The 14,763-nt window shown below is 55.7% G+C and overlaps 6 protein-coding genes across 6 annotated transcripts; 3 read left to right on the top strand and 3 right to left on the bottom strand.

The window, feature by feature from the left end:
* Window positions 1-97: 97 nt before the first annotated feature.
* LTR77_005604 (uncharacterized protein) lies at window positions 98-2,064 on the top strand (the record flags this gene model as incomplete). The annotated part of the gene is made up of 2 exons (XM_064802848.1): window positions 98-365; window positions 476-2,064. 2 exons carry the CDS (start codon window positions 98-100, stop codon window positions 2,062-2,064), a joined length of 1,857 nt encoding a protein of 618 aa, XP_064658973.1.
* A 53-nt stretch (window positions 2,065-2,117) lies between these two features.
* Window positions 2,118-3,908, bottom strand: LTR77_005603 (uncharacterized protein; the record flags this gene model as incomplete). Its single annotated transcript, XM_064802847.1, has 1 exon — window positions 2,118-3,908. The coding sequence occupies one exon, from the start codon at window positions 3,906-3,908 to the stop codon at window positions 2,118-2,120; it is 1,791 nt and encodes a 596-aa protein (XP_064658972.1).
* A 794-nt stretch (window positions 3,909-4,702) lies between these two features.
* On the top strand, window positions 4,703-5,068 carry LTR77_005602 (uncharacterized protein; the record flags this gene model as incomplete). The annotated part of the gene is made up of 1 exon (XM_064802846.1): window positions 4,703-5,068. The coding sequence occupies one exon, from the start codon at window positions 4,703-4,705 to the stop codon at window positions 5,066-5,068; it is 366 nt and encodes a 121-aa protein (XP_064658971.1).
* A 351-nt stretch (window positions 5,069-5,419) lies between these two features.
* On the bottom strand, window positions 5,420-7,843 carry LTR77_005601 (uncharacterized protein; the record flags this gene model as incomplete). Its single annotated transcript, XM_064802845.1, has 1 exon — window positions 5,420-7,843. One exon carries the CDS (start codon window positions 7,841-7,843, stop codon window positions 5,420-5,422), a length of 2,424 nt encoding a protein of 807 aa, XP_064658970.1.
* Window positions 7,844-8,517: 674 nt separating this feature from the next.
* On the bottom strand, window positions 8,518-9,087 carry LTR77_005600 (uncharacterized protein; the record flags this gene model as incomplete). Its single annotated transcript, XM_064802844.1, has 3 exons — window positions 8,518-8,867; window positions 8,926-9,007; window positions 9,061-9,087. 3 exons carry the CDS (start codon window positions 9,085-9,087, stop codon window positions 8,518-8,520), a joined length of 459 nt encoding a protein of 152 aa, XP_064658969.1.
* Window positions 9,088-10,143: 1,056 nt separating this feature from the next.
* On the top strand, window positions 10,144-11,147 carry LTR77_005599 (uncharacterized protein; the record flags this gene model as incomplete). The annotated part of the gene is made up of 2 exons (XM_064802843.1): window positions 10,144-11,016; window positions 11,124-11,147. 2 exons carry the CDS (start codon window positions 10,144-10,146, stop codon window positions 11,145-11,147), a joined length of 897 nt encoding a protein of 298 aa, XP_064658968.1.
* Between the last annotated feature and the right edge of the window lie 3,616 nt (window positions 11,148-14,763).

The following is a 14,763-nucleotide window of genomic DNA, read 5'->3' as shown; positions in this document are numbered from 1 at the left end:
GGTAGGCCCAAAGTTCTTTCGATTGTTGACCCAGTCTCGAATGTAAAAGTTTTCTCAATCATCCGCCACATTCCACACCTCGTCTCTCGCCGTACAGATGTCTACCACAACCGTAGAGACTGTACTCGAGCAGCCGCGTGATCGTCAGTATCGCGGAGACGGCAATCAAGCTGGAGTGGGAAGCACTTTCGGAGCCACGATCGGCCAGACCGCAGGTCACTCGTCCGTACCAGAACCGAGAGCCTCGCTCGAAACTCTAGACCCAGCGACGGGAACACAGACGCCAGAGGCCTTGCTTTCTCGTGATCATTCGCGACTTCAGCCACTTGAGCAGGATGTTGCGGATGCAGGGACGGGGTTAGAACGTGTGAGCAGCAAGCGCAGTGCACATCTGGGAGCCCCAATGGAGAACATAGCTTGAACATGTAAGTCTAGAACCCTAGCCAGTCCATACTCGTGCTAACTGCCAGCATAGTATCTAACCCCGCCCGCGAGTCATACGAACTACAACCAACCGTCAGCCTGCGAGGACGTCCCAGCACCACAGATCGGCAACCATCTCAAGGACCGCTCCCTTCACTGTCCGAGCAGGAAGCAGCTTTGCCACGAAAGTCTGATCCCCAAGGCATCCCACCAGAACTCGGCAACTTTGCCTCCGAAGTCATCTTCGTCCTCGTCTGCTCGGCAGGCCAGCTGCTGTTTGGCTGGTTCTTGGGCGATGTCAACGTCAACCAGCAGCAGCTCAGAAATGCCCTCGGCATCGAGAACACGCAACTACCATGGCTGGTCGGAGCATTCAACATCGCCAACGGGCTGTCGGTCATGCTGTCCGGCAGTCTCACAGACCTTGTTCCACCAAAATTCTTAATCGTTGGCGCCTTTATCTTTCTTACAATCTGGAACACCGTCGGAGCGTTCTCGCTCACTCCTCAGCGTGCTATTCTCTTCTTCGTCGTGCGAGCCATGCAAGGATTAGCCGTCGGCACCTTGGTCTCTGGCTCCATGAGCATCCTCGGCCGCGTCTACAACCCAGGCATCCGCAAGACCAGAGTCTTCAGCGCCATGGCTGCTATGGCACCTTCTGGCTTCTGGATCGGCTCTATCCAAGGCGGCGCTCTGACTGCCCATCTACCCTGGGTCTTCGGCTCGAACGCCATGCTCTGCGGTCTCTGCGCCATCGCTGCATTCTTCACCATCCCAGCGCTCAAACCCGCCGCTGACATCCCGGGCACCGAAGCCCCCTCCCTCCGCCAGTTCGACTACATTGGCGCCCTTCTCGCCGTCTCAGGCTCCGTCTGCCTCCTCTTCGGCCTCACCCAAGGCTCAGTAACCCAATGGTCACCCTACACCTACGCCCTCGTCGTAGCCGGCATCCTCCTCCTCGCCGCCTTCTTCTATGCCGAATCCCGCGTCCCGCGCCCACTAATCCCCACCCGTCTTTGGAAAACCCCCGGCTTCGCGCCCCTGATGCTCGCCTACTTCCTCGGCTTCGGCGCCTACATCTCCTGGCAATTCTACGCCATCCAATTCTGGCTCCGCATCCAACACGCCAGCCCCTTAACCGTAGCACTCTATCTCCTCCCGAACCTCATCGCAGGTATCATCGCTACCTACATCGTCAGCAGAATCATGCATTTGGTACCAGGCCACTGGATCTACGTCTGCGCGATGCTCGCCTTCGCCACTGGTCCGGCGTTCTTCCTGCCCCAAACAGCGGGGACATCGTACTGGGCCCTCAGCATGCCGGGCATTGCACTCTGCACCTTCGGTCCGGATTTGTCGTTCGCGGCGGCGAGTATCTTCATCACCTCGAACGTGGCGAGGAGTTATCAGGGCAGTGCGGGGAGTTTGTTGATGACGGTGCAGAATCTGTCGGCGGCGATCGTGACGAGTGTGGCAGATGCGATTGGGGCGCAGGTGGCGCTGACGGAGGAGGGGGAGGTGGGGTTGGAAGGTTTGAGAGCGATTTGGTGGTTTGGGTTGGCCGCGGCGGTGGTAGGGGCGGGGGTGACGGTGGTGGGGGTGAGGATTCCGAGGGAGGAGGAGAAGGAACATGTGACGTGATAGATTTTTCTTTCCGATTGGCGTAAACTCCAGACATTCCTGGTATCTTATTACTACTTCTTACGCTCAGCTATGGCATCGAGCGCCCTTGTAAGCTCAGAGAACATTGGACTTCCAAGTCCAGTGACCAGATCCCAGCCTTCGGTGACCTCATACCGCAACGTCTCTGGCAGCGTACATCCTCCCAGCAGGTCACAAGAGCCAGCGTTGTTACCACCTGTGGTGATGTCCTTCAGTCCGCTGTCAAGACTGTATAGCCACGGATTGATAAAGCCGAGCGGCGACCTCCCTTTCCCAGCTTCGTAGTCATTCAGCAGCGTCACCACTGCAGCCCAAACCGGCGTTGCAGCGCTCGTTCGTGCGACCGGGAAAGTGATGTAGTCGACGACTGTAGGGAAGTTCGTGAAGAAGGCGCTCACATCTGGGATGCCTCGCCCTTGGGCATTGAAGCCAGATACTGAAGCGTAGCTGGCCGGGACGTGGTTGGCGACGTAAGCATCAACCACCGACTTCTGGTAGTCCGGTGCAGAGAAGAGGTTCGAGAACCCGCCTCCACTCGCCGTATAACCAAGCCTTCCAATAACACCGATCGTCTCCTTCGTCGCGGCCGTCTCGCCCTTGAGGTTGGTTGTTCCGCCTACAGCAGTGACCCAAGGACAACTTGCAGGAAACTCGGGCTCAAAAATCTCTTTGTGCGTGCCAGTCGGCTGGTCACCATTGGGTCCGTTGTTCCCACTCGAGAACAGCAGGCTCACGCCTCGAGCACCGACTTGCGCCATCATATTGCAAAGCCGTCTTGCATACACCGGGTCAAGCTGGTTTTCTGGCAGGCTTTCGGAGAACGAGACGACGCTTGGGACGGTCTTGTTCGTGATGAGTTCTTGTAGGAACTGTACGAAAGGATCATAGACCGTGCCAGGGCTGGGTCCAAAGACGCCGCCGTTGTTGTAGAGGATGCCTCTGGCGGGCCAGGCGAGGCCGAGGAGGGTTTGGGTGTCTAGCGCTGTTTCGAATTTGGCTGTGAAGCTGGAGTATTCTTCGTTGCCGACGACTCCGTATTGTGCGTTCGCTTCAGCGGCTGGAGAGTTGTAGCGTTGGAGGTATGTCTGCAGGTCCACAGGGTTGAAAGACGCTGCTTCCGTTCCGTAGACGGCGAATGTGGTACGGTTCGGTTGCGCTTGATAGTCGATTTTATATGCTTGCCTGATGCAAGTCGGCGTTGCGAAGCTGTTGATTGCACATTCAGCTTGTTCGTTAAGCACTACAGCCTGAGCTGCTCTTTGAGCAACAGCATCGCCTGCTGGTCGCCGCAATGAGGTCTTCATCGCTCTTCGTTTCGGAAAACTCGTCGTGGGCGTAACGAAGTCGATATACCCATCAACGCTGTCCGGCAGGTAGAACAGTTCTGTTCGGATTACCTCCCGCTCGCCGTCCGACCAGGCAAAGTAAGTTGTGTTGAGCAGCCTCTCTGCGCTCCGTATGGTCGTGTCGATTTCGTAGATGCCGCCGAACAGCGAAGCATCGTTCAGCAAGCCATATTTCCACAGCCAGAACTCAACTGCGTGGACACTGCCGTGCGCGGGCGTAGAGATCGAAGCCGCTTGCTCAGCACCCAAGTGCTGCCGAAAAGATGCGCTTCCCGGGTTAGAGACGGATAGTAGCTGTCGCTCGACTTCAGCACCGCCATCGCTTTGTCGGAGGGCGATGTGCAGCTTCATGCGTCCGTCTCGAGGCGCGATGAACTTCCGCTCCCAGCCATGCTCCCGGAAGGCCGCTTTCCGCACAGGGCCTGCTGTCGCCTCCAGGACGAGCAGGGGAAGGAGTGTCACGAAGGAGAAGAGCATGCTGGGCCTGCAGCATTTCGATTGTTTATTACCACAGATGGAAAGGAGAGATGAAGAAAGGAAGAACGGAAGGTACGTAGCTTCTGCAAGAGCTCAGGTCATACAGGACCTACTATAGCAACAATACTCACATGCGACGGCCGTCCCGACTATCGCAACTGCTCGGCCGGACAAGGGAGACCACAGGGGAGACGGTGGTCGCTCGAGAAGGGTTGTTTAATGGCGACTGTGATTGGCTGATGCCGCTAGGCTCAATCTCGTTGAAGACAGTGGTCGCGGAACGATCTTCTGGTTGATCTCGCAAGGTCTACAACCAATGTAATCATTCTCCGACGCCTATAAACGGTCGTACAACAACGTGACACCGTTCAGAGCCGTCCCAATCGACCAGTGTTCAACAAAAGTTGACCATTGAAACGATCAATCTGGTAAACACAGCGGAAACACCCGTTAGCGTCCGACATAATCGCCCAATGACATTCCTCCGCTCGTTGTCGAGCAACGCATCTCCATCGACGGCGTCATGTCAAGCGAGTGACTAAAGTCGACTTCGAGATAAGATACATCATAATTTCCTTTTGCCTTGATCGCCTGAAAACACGCAGATCTAAACGACTCGTGGCGGCTCATGACATCAACGTAGATCAGCAACAAGGATCGATAGAAAGTGAAAGCTTAACCTCCTGGACGAGAGCCTTCTTGAACCTATACCATCCTTCAAACATCTCAATACCTACATTGTCACCACCAACAACACAACTCATCCAGCAGCCTTCCCACACCCACCCGCAGCAATGTTCCACCGCACAACCCGCCTCCCCCTCCTGCTCCGCCCCTCCCTCCTCCCCCGAACCCTCCAACCCACCCGCCTCGCCTCCAGCGCCAGCACCCAAAAATCCCCACCCGTCGACTCCAGCTCCGCCGACGGCGCATCGAATAAGGGCAAAGACCAAGCCCAGCCCAAGATCCTGCGCGACAACCCTCCCCTCAACGAGAGCGAGCAGACCGACGAGGTGCGCAAACACAACGCCGAGATGAATCGTCGCGCCGAGCGGCCGGCGGAGAAGGCGAGTGATGAGGATGTGAGGAATGATAAGGTGGGAAAGGGGTTTTGGGGCGGGGAGCCGGATAAGGAGAAGGGGCAGTGGAGCGGTGAGTAGCTATCTTCTCTTTTTGAGGATGTGACAAGGGGGATGTGCTGACGCTGTTGGGGATAGATGATCGGGGTGGTGTGTCGGGCGGTACCTAAGATGGCTGTGGGCGGATGACGGTAGCATGACCCTATGGGAGTGATCTGGAATGGCTTGGGACGCATGAGAAATTGGCAGGATTGTATTTTGGAAGCTAGGGGTGTCTTATTATACCTCTGGTGTTGTACTCTACTATGCATAGGTTGAATGCGAGCGACCTTCTCCAATCGCTAAACCAAGCGACGTACATTTCAAGCCTTCTGTGTGAACAGTTGCTGTCTCAGAGAACCTCTTCCTCGCCCCGCATCCTATCCAGCCTGTTCACTCCGGCCCCACCGTCTTCGCCCTCCCAACCAACCTCCTCCACCCCTTCCTTCCCTCAACCTCCACCACCCCCTCCCTAACCTCCTTCCGCCTCTCCTCCCTTCTCCCCTCAATAACCTCCTGACTCACATGCCCAAACCCACCCCGCCGCTTAAAACACACCTCCATCAACGCATTCACATCCAACATACTCCTCGGAATCGTCTGCACGACCTGGAAAATCTCCATCGGATCGCTCACGCCCAGGATACTCTTCTCCCCGAGCTTGAAAATCGCCAGCGCGATACGGAAGAGCGTCTTCGAGCCCTCGAAGAACAGACAGTCCCAGACTCGTAAGACGGATTCGATCGGGAGGGTGCCGACGAAGAGGGACATGAACCAGGCAGTAGTGGCGAGACTGACGGTCGGGAGACGAAGCGCTTGCGTGGCGGCGCCAATGAGGGCGGAAGAGCCTTTGTCGTCGAGCTTGGCCCAGATGGCGGGGAGGGAGTCTTTGATGCAGCTCATGAGGACGGCGATGTCGATGTTGGCGCCCTCCAGCGCAACGCCGTGGGTGCCGGGGAGGTGTTGGGTGGTGATGATGGTGAGGAGGACGAAGGACTTCTCTTCGTCGCCGTCGAGGAAGAGGAGGAGGAGGCCGGCGATGAAGTTGAGCGATTGGCAGTAGCCGATGCCTGGGTTGTTGACTGCGAAGGCTTGCAGGACTCGGCGCAGAGCCTGCACGATAGGTGTCTCGGGTTCAGGGCGATTCGATTTCCTTTTGTTGCCGTTGGTAGTCGCCACGCCACCCCCGGCTCCAGCCTGTGCATCCAGCGTAGTCGTCGGATCCGGCTTGAAGCGCACATTGTCGGGAAACGTCCGATTCAAGTCCCTCTCAATATGTTCTCGATCATTCTCGCTCAACGCCCCATTCCTCACGTGCTCCAGCACCTCAAAGTACAGTCCCGGCTCCTTCGCTAATTTGCCCGGCCCGCCTGCGTACCAAAACCATGCCGCGCCACGAAACTCGGGAGGAATACCTTTACGAACGTACCTTTTGACTTTGTCACTCTTCGGTGGGAAGCGGTACGGCTTGTCGGTGGCGAGCCCGTACGACTTCATCAGGGCGTGCCATTTCTTGCTGCGGCGGTCAAGGTGTTTGGTGTATGTGGCGTTCCAGGCGTCGTAGGCCTCGACGGTGACGTGGTGAGAGGCCTTCTTGAACCCGTAGCGGTCGCGGGAGGCGGTGAAGGTGGCCATGGCCGCTGTCGGGTCGACGGAGGAGGTTGCTGGTCCATTGAGGATTTTTGAAAAAGTCTTCGCATGATGTGAGGTCTCGGGTCTGCTTGGCACTGCGAGTTGGTCATCTTTATATTGTTGAACGCGAGTCAGTAGACCGGCACTCCGGCTACGACGATGGCTGTAGTCTGGCCTCTTCTTCCTCTCCGGAGAAGGAGCTGCTGAAGGTTGTGAGGTCGGTCGGGCGGTCTGGAGCGATCGCTTGCCCTGCGTATCCATGCTGTGCTTTGCACTCGAGAAGCCATCTGCGTACATCCCGATGGCATCCTCGACGCTCATCATGCCCTCCACGTCCTCTCCATATTGATCGCCACCCCTTAGGTCCTCATGATCGCCTTCAGGCCAGTTTGGATAGATCTTGACAAAATCACTGTGCGAGCTGTTCCCGGTCATGCTGCTATAGTCGGTATGGATACTGCTCGTGTTCATGTAGCTCGAACTGCTCGTCAACGCCGACCTAAACGAGCTCCTAACCTCCTCGTTCGGCGTTCTGCTCGGTCGCATCACGGGCACGGAGTACATTGTATCCCTCTCTGCTTCTTGGGGTGCCTTCTTGTTCGGCGCTGAAAAGCGATTCTTCCACCCTCGTAATCCATCTCCCAACGATTTCGAGCTCCTCAGCTTCTGCTGCTGTGACCGGGGTGTTCCAGGCGGCGAAAGCAATGGCGACGACGGAGGCTTACTCCCATCATCCTCCACCTCTGCCGTCGCCGGACGCTCAATGTACTGCCGTCTCTCTCCCCCATCCACCATACCCCCCGGCCTCGCCATATTCCCCACCCCCAGCGGCGGTCTAAACCTCCTCCTCCCCTCTTCCCTCCCTGCAAACGCATGCTCCGAGCTCGCCTGCACGTTATCAACCCTCGGCATGGCCTGCACGGGACTAGGACTGAACCCTCTCACCCCCTGCTGCCTCTCCACCCACAAAGGTGTAGGCGCTCCCCGTTGTTTCGCCTGCTGCTGCTGCTGCAGCGTCCGAGCCGAAGCTCTCCGGAGCGGAAGATGCGGCTCTGGGAAAGTTCTCGACGAGGTCGGGACGGCAGGAGTCTCCATGACTTCGCGGAGGGCGGCGGCCACGGCGTGGTAGTGATCGAGCGGCCAGTCTGTGGATGTGTAGTAGTAGGACGGCAACTCCTCCTGCATCTGCTGCTAGCAATTGCGAGCAGAGCCTGTGCACGTCGTCCGTGAGAGACCCGGCGGAAGGGTAGGTTGGAGCATCGTCGGTACCCAATCGACTCCCGTGCCTTGCAGATGGTGCACGGAGGAATCAGGTTTCTTCTGGGCGGCTGCTGGGAGATCCTGCTCCTTAGGATCTCGTTCGATATAAACGAATGCACGTTGAGGTGAACAGATTAATGACACGCACGGTGTTGGCTAGACGAGATGCGGCTGTCGATATTGCTTGGGTGAACATGTAATAATCCTTGCGAGATCTAGCCGAGCGGTCCACAGATCTGCTTGTGCCGCTGCGCTTACCACGTGAGATTATACCGAGTCATGGATATGAAGAATATAAGCGATCAAGACGGCAGATATTGAAACCTCATGTCAAAGTCTGGAGTGGTTTATGTTGTTGTTCGTAAATGCATGCCAAATGGCCCCAAAGCCGCTGGATCAGCTTTCTACAGCCAGTCACCCTTCGTCACATGCTCCAGACGCCATCCAGCGCTATGCAGTCCGTCATTATGTTCAGAGCAATCACCAGAGCCAGTAGACGCCCGAAATGCACGTCTGTACCAACCCGGCAGGTCTTGCACCCCTTTCCCTGCATCCTTCATGCAACCAGCCGTCTTCCCATCCTTCATTTCGCCATCATATCACTTCGCATACTTCTTCACCCAGTCCTGCGCCGTCTTGTCAAACGCCTTCCGATCCGTCTTGAACTCGTTCGCGATCCCGGCCTCTACCGCATCGTCCGGCTGCGGCGCCGCAAGTACCGCCCTCACCAGCTTCAGCACATCCACGATCTTGTTCGGCGGCTTCCACTCGTCCGCCCGCAGCATACCCAAGCACATCGCTCCCTTGTCGTCATTGGTGACGTTGGGGTGGTAGATTTTGGTCTTGAAAGTAAGGACGGGAGGCTTGAAGGGATACTCCTTGGGGAGCACGATTTGGATGTTGAATTTTCCGCCGGCGTAGGGAGATTCGGGAGGGCCGTCCATGGTGACTGTGGAAGGATGTATCGTCAGCATATGGTCTCTCCAATGCGGACTCCTTCAGCGTACCATCCCAGTTGTTCAGGTCATCCTCTTTTGCTAGTTTGATCGTACACCCTTGCAAGGGGTTGTTGTTGATCTCCGCGAGCTCCTGCTCATATGTTAGCGACTCTATATCACATTCTGCACCACTATCCTTCATACCTTCATGATTCGCTTGTTGGCCGCCATGTTGGGCAGTGAAGTTGAGGGTGGTGTGTCTCTATGCCGGTTGACGAGGCTTGACGCGGATGACGGGTGTTATATATGTGATGCCGTCCTCTTCCTGGGTGTGAAATGTGTAAATATCCAGAAGCGTCGGTGAATGGTTAGATTGTTTAAAGAAATGAGTTCAGTCACAGTCAGGCCGAGGACACTGCACTTTCCAAGTTCGAAGTCGCTGACTTAAAGTCACGTCACGGCAACACGGGCAGGAACGACTACACTTGACCACGCGACATTCTTATTCCGACCTCACCTTGTCGAATCGACTTCAGATGATTGCTAAACATGCTAACATCAGTCTCAAGAACACATACGATGTCAGCTGTTGCTCGCAATGCTTCGCAACCTTCATCACACGCTGACTCGGAGACAGTACTTCTGGAAGGTGGCGCGGCGGACTCGACTCCTGCCGGCATGGAGGGGTGAGACAGTGTCTGGGATCTGATCGCAAGCCAATCAATTCTTAATCAATTTCAACTGTTATCTTCAATGGGTGCAACGGTTGGCGTGCGACCCTTATGTTCAGCCGTTGCGTCATGAGCTCAAAGACGGAGGGCTTGCGATACCACCAAGAAGCCGGAAGAGACGGAAGAAAATTTGTCAGGACCACAATACGGGCTATCTCATGGCATGGGATATATCGGATCATGCTCGCATAGGTGCAAGATGGAGAGACACGAGAGAGGAGAGTCGACCTCTCCACAAACCGGGCTCCAATCGATGCGCTGTCCCTGGCGGTACAAGCACCGCCGCGCCATGGGTGCGGCCTAGCGCTAGCCTGCCTGCCTACATCACTTCGCTCGTCCGGCCTCTCTTCTCTTCCTTTGGTCACCGCTGCAGTCAACAGTACCAAGGGCCGTACCTTTGGTAAAGATCGTATTGATCTTAATGCACGCGCGCCTCTGACCAACACCACCACCTCTCACCACTCCACGCTCATTTCCACCACAGCCGGGACACCACCATCATTCGTTTGGAAAGATAGCAGTCACGGATCGAATCACCGCCTCACGGATCGGCAGGATGTTCAAACGCAGCTTTCTGTCGTCCTCCAACGACCGAGTTGGCAAGCGAAAGATATCGAAGCGGTCATTCAACGATGATGCTAAGATGCGCATGCGCGCCGCGATCAACAATCAGACAATCACCCCAGACACCTCTCCGTCACTCGGCGGGGCGTCGCCCAAGCTGAACAGCGCTATCGTGACTATTTCAGTCGGGCCGGACCAGCGATTGTTCGCGGCCGACGAGGACGTCCTGTCTCGCTCGACATGGTTCAGCGAAGCATGTCGCGAGCAGTTCTTCTCCTCGCCGGGACAGCGCCGCATCAATCTACCAGACGAGGACCCCATCGCCTTCTCCGCGATCCTCGAGTACCTTTACAAAGGCGACTACAGCCCGCGTCTGGTCCACGATCGGAAGCGGGACACGTGGTCTCTCGAGGACGTGGAGGACGTGACCATGACTCCCCGCTCAAACACCACCGAGAAGAAATTCGTCGGCTTCAACGAGTCCGCGACAATCTTCCACGCCGGCGCGGGTGACTTCATCCTCCGGGATACCGTCATCTACTGCTCTGCGTTGCGCTTCGGCCTGCCAGAACTCCAGCGCCTCGCTCTTCGCAAGCAAGGCCTGCAGTCCGGCATCGACGTCGCGACCATCCTTCGCAGCGCACGCTTCGCCTACGCGAACACGCCGCCGAGCGACTCGCGCCTCCGCGCTCACTACCTCGCACTCATCATCCGCAGCCGCAAGACTTTCAAGCGAAGCGGCACGATGCAGCAAGAGATGCAGCGAGGCGACACGCAGTTATTCTTTGACCTGTTCGTGGCCCTCTGCAACCACATTGACGATCTCACGGAGATGGGCCCCGGTCGCTCTCCTGCCATCGGCAAGGTGTGAGCGCGGAAGACCGATCGAACAAGGGTCAATGCAGCTCGGAGCACACCTCACCCGAAACTGCAACAACGAGAAACGGACCCACTCACCTCTTTCCTTTACAGACTGCCGCTCTTTCAGCAATGTAATCGCTCCAGACTGCTCTGCGATTTCTGCTCCGAGCTAGCTTAGCTCTCACCTCACACGGCGTACGGGTAATGGAACTTCCTCTCAGCAATAATAAACACCCAGACTGGACAACCTGCATTCTGAGCCGACGGCGTTCTTGTTATTCCAGGATCGAGACAACACGAGTGACCGCATCTCCATTGCTGCTCTTGGGAGACCACGCAAAGAGAACAAGAACGAATCTCTCGCGTGTCTCACCTCACCGCAGTGGCTCTGCCATCCCTTCCTTCCAGACGCGAATGGCAGACCACATCATCACACAGCAAAAGCGACTGCCTTCGCAATCTCCTTTGCCCGCGTAATGGTTCTCGAACGAAGAAAACATCAAGAAAAAACAACAAGACTGGATTCCGTCGTGGCGGCGCCGCGGCGAAGCGTGCTTTCCTGTCCACCGCAGCTCTGACTGGTTTGGAGGCGTGGAGGGCGGGAGTGCGTGGAATTTTGGCTCGACGCTTCGATTCTTTGGAAGACTGCTATGTTGGGGATGATCTAGTGTAGTGTGTAGGTAGTTTTGGAACGGGGAGGACGTCGAGCCACGACATGTCGTCCAGGTTTCGCTAATTTCTGTGCTGCGCTGCAGGTAAGTTGTTGCAAGGTAAGTCTTCCTTCGTGTCCTTTATTCTTCGTCTTCACAACCGCTCTAATGGGTTGGTTGAGCTGCACCAAGTCCCACACCACCACTGCCCTGTTCACGACCCTCTCTCGGCAAGTTCGGCATCGCAGCTCCATCGATCTCCCAGACCATTTTGTAGCTGTCCGGCACCTGCCTCCTCACCGCCGCCACAACGGCCTCGACAGCTACTAGCTCGGCCAGATTCGACCATCTGTGGCATGAAGACGCATCTTACGAGCAGCCTTCCTACTTCATCAAGTCCGGCTACCGACGGCCGTTGAGATAAAGGCTACTGATGACCATGTCGTTGAGTACCACAGTGAATGCTGGCAGGCTCATAATACCAGCAAACAGCGAGCGAAGCAGTATAAGAAGCCCTTTCAAAATGGGGTCCTCCACTCTCCTCTCTGGAACCACACTCAACACCCTCTTCGGCGCTCATCAAACCCAGGTACATCTTCTCAGCCGACCACTCATCTATCCCTCACACACCCCAAAATGTGTGTCTACCAGCAGAGGATCTTGTACGCCTGCGGTTGCCTCGTCGGCGGCCAGCTTCTCGGCCAATGCCAGGCAAAACTGCAGATCCTGTATCGACAAGGGCGGTACCTGGTGTGTCCGAACAATACGCCAATCATTCATACGGCAGCCCGTTGCCCATTACACGCCAGGCAAGATCCCAGGACGCCTGGTGGGAAGGGCAGGCTATGAGGACCTGTGGTTCGTTGCGACGGCGTTGGTGTTGTGGAGAATACTGAGTCTTGGTGATGGTGCTGGCTGGATGTTGACTTCCAGTTCTCTCTTCGAGGTGCAAGTAGGTATCTGTTCTTTGGCGACGTCGGTGGTGGGAACTTCTTTACGTCGATGCTCATAATATTTCATTTTCGACTGGTTTCAGGGGAAGTACATGTATGTGTTCGCGGCGTCTTCAGTCTCACATTTCGCTTCTCCCGCATCGGTCTGTTCGTATGATAGCCAAGCACCGGTCAAGAAGCATTGAATGAGACATGCCGTATTCACTGCAGTTTCCGATGGTCGACACGGGCAGCATTGAATACGGGCGTTCGCCGTGTAATAGGGGGCTCGAAAGCCTGTATGGACGACTCTTCCTTCTCTTCTTACCACCACATTGCACGCTTCCTCCACCTGCAACTTTCAAGTCAACATCCCAAACACAGCCTCAACACCTACAACAGCTCTCCGAGTTTCACCTGCTTCGGTTCGTCCAAACTTCTGCAGCCAGTCGACAAAGCCAAGAATATTCCGCGAGGGACGCCATTTCCACCAGACAAACAGCCACGACAGCTCTGACACGATGTGTTCGTACAACGTGCTGGAAAGTTTCGGTTGTGGATGTAGGTCTGGAAGCAACTGTTACGCAATGTGCCGATGGGCAGTGTACTCCAACAATGGCGTGCCTTGTCTGATCATGCCTCGCGAAGTGAGACATGCCTATCTCTGCCGTCATTGCCACGCCCGGCGCCGACGGGAGAGACTTGAGAGGGAGAGGCTTGAGAAGGAGAGACTTGAGAGGCAATCTTGTGACTCAATAATTGAGTGATCGTGTTGACGGAGCTGGAGTTCAGGCAGAGTCAATTAGCCAGAGCGTCCAGGGTATCTAGATAGTAGCGGAATGGCCTGAGTTCCCGGAGCTTTGATCAATGAGACCGTCATGTGTGCTCCTGTAAGACGTAAGGCCTGCTGCAACCAAGTTGTTGATGCCGCTCCCTCATGTCGCTCCCTCGTGGAATGAATTAATCTTGAATGAGCGTCCGTCGAGCCGCAAGCCTGCTCACGCAACGCACCACCGTGCTTCCATAGGGAATATGCGTCGTATGGAAAGGTGGTCATACCGTCCACTATTGACTACTGGCACAATATTAGCAAACATTGCAGGTATTAATATTCCTCCTCGAAGACCTGCGCTCCTCCATTACCCTTTCCCACAACACGACACCCGATCTGCAACTTACCTCGCAACATTGCACACCATCCAAATCGACTTGCTCCTCACAACACCCACCCCTGCCTCAGAAAACCGTCGAACCCAACAACTCGAACATTCAATTATCCACAAGAGAACACCATGTCCGGCCGGCCAACATCCACCACACGTCGATCATGTGCACGTACGCACCAATGTATCGCTACGCGTGTGGCTGTTGGGTAGGAGGAGCCCTTATCCAGCGATGTCAAGCCGCAATCGATGCGAGTAATCGGCGGGGACGATGGTCGCAGTGCAGGGACAGAACCCCGGACGTCACCATGCCTGGGCTATGCCCACGTTGTAGCCGGGAACGGTGATGTGATCGGCTTCGATAGCGACATTGATTGTGCTGTAAGATCTGGAGTTTTGAGAGCGTTTATTAGCGAGGGTGTCCTCGGTATGTAGTCAATAGCACAACGGCTCGAATTGAGACTTCTTGCGAAGGCAGTTTGTTGCGCGTACATCTTGATGTACGAACGCTTTTGTGAATACATCTCTCTGTGTGACTGCTTCTGTGAAACAGCGCCGTATTTCCACGCGGAAGATGAGTCCCAGTGAAGCATGGTCGTTGTGTGTCCCATCCGCTATTGACTACTGAGTCCTATTAGCAAACACCGCAGATGTATAGATATATATCCCGTTATAGACCCACCTACCTTCGTTGCCCTTTCCCATACCACACCTGAAGTCCAAGCTACCTTGCAATCGCACAACCTCAAACACAATCTCCTCTGAGCACAGCTCCTGCCTCTCAAAGCCATCGACGACAATCCCTCGAACAATCAACACACTTGCAAAGGATCGCCATCCCCACCAAGCCAACACAACCACGACATCCCTTTAACCATGTGCGATTTTGTGCCAGTTTACCGCTACTCCTGTGGCCATTGGGAAGGTGGACACCTTATCCAACAGTGTATGGCCAAACTCGAACAGAGCAATCAGCAGGGACGAGAAATATATTGCCTGGACAATT

This window comes from Saxophila tyrrhenica (assembly GCF_035928015.1).
Source record: "Saxophila tyrrhenica strain CCFEE 5935 chromosome Unknown scaffold_8, whole genome shotgun sequence".
In the NCBI taxonomy this organism is placed as follows: domain Eukaryota; kingdom Fungi; phylum Ascomycota; class Dothideomycetes; order Mycosphaerellales; family Extremaceae; genus Saxophila; species Saxophila tyrrhenica.
The sequence above is the reverse complement of the archived record's forward strand: the minus strand, read 5'-3'. Positions and strand labels throughout refer to the sequence as shown.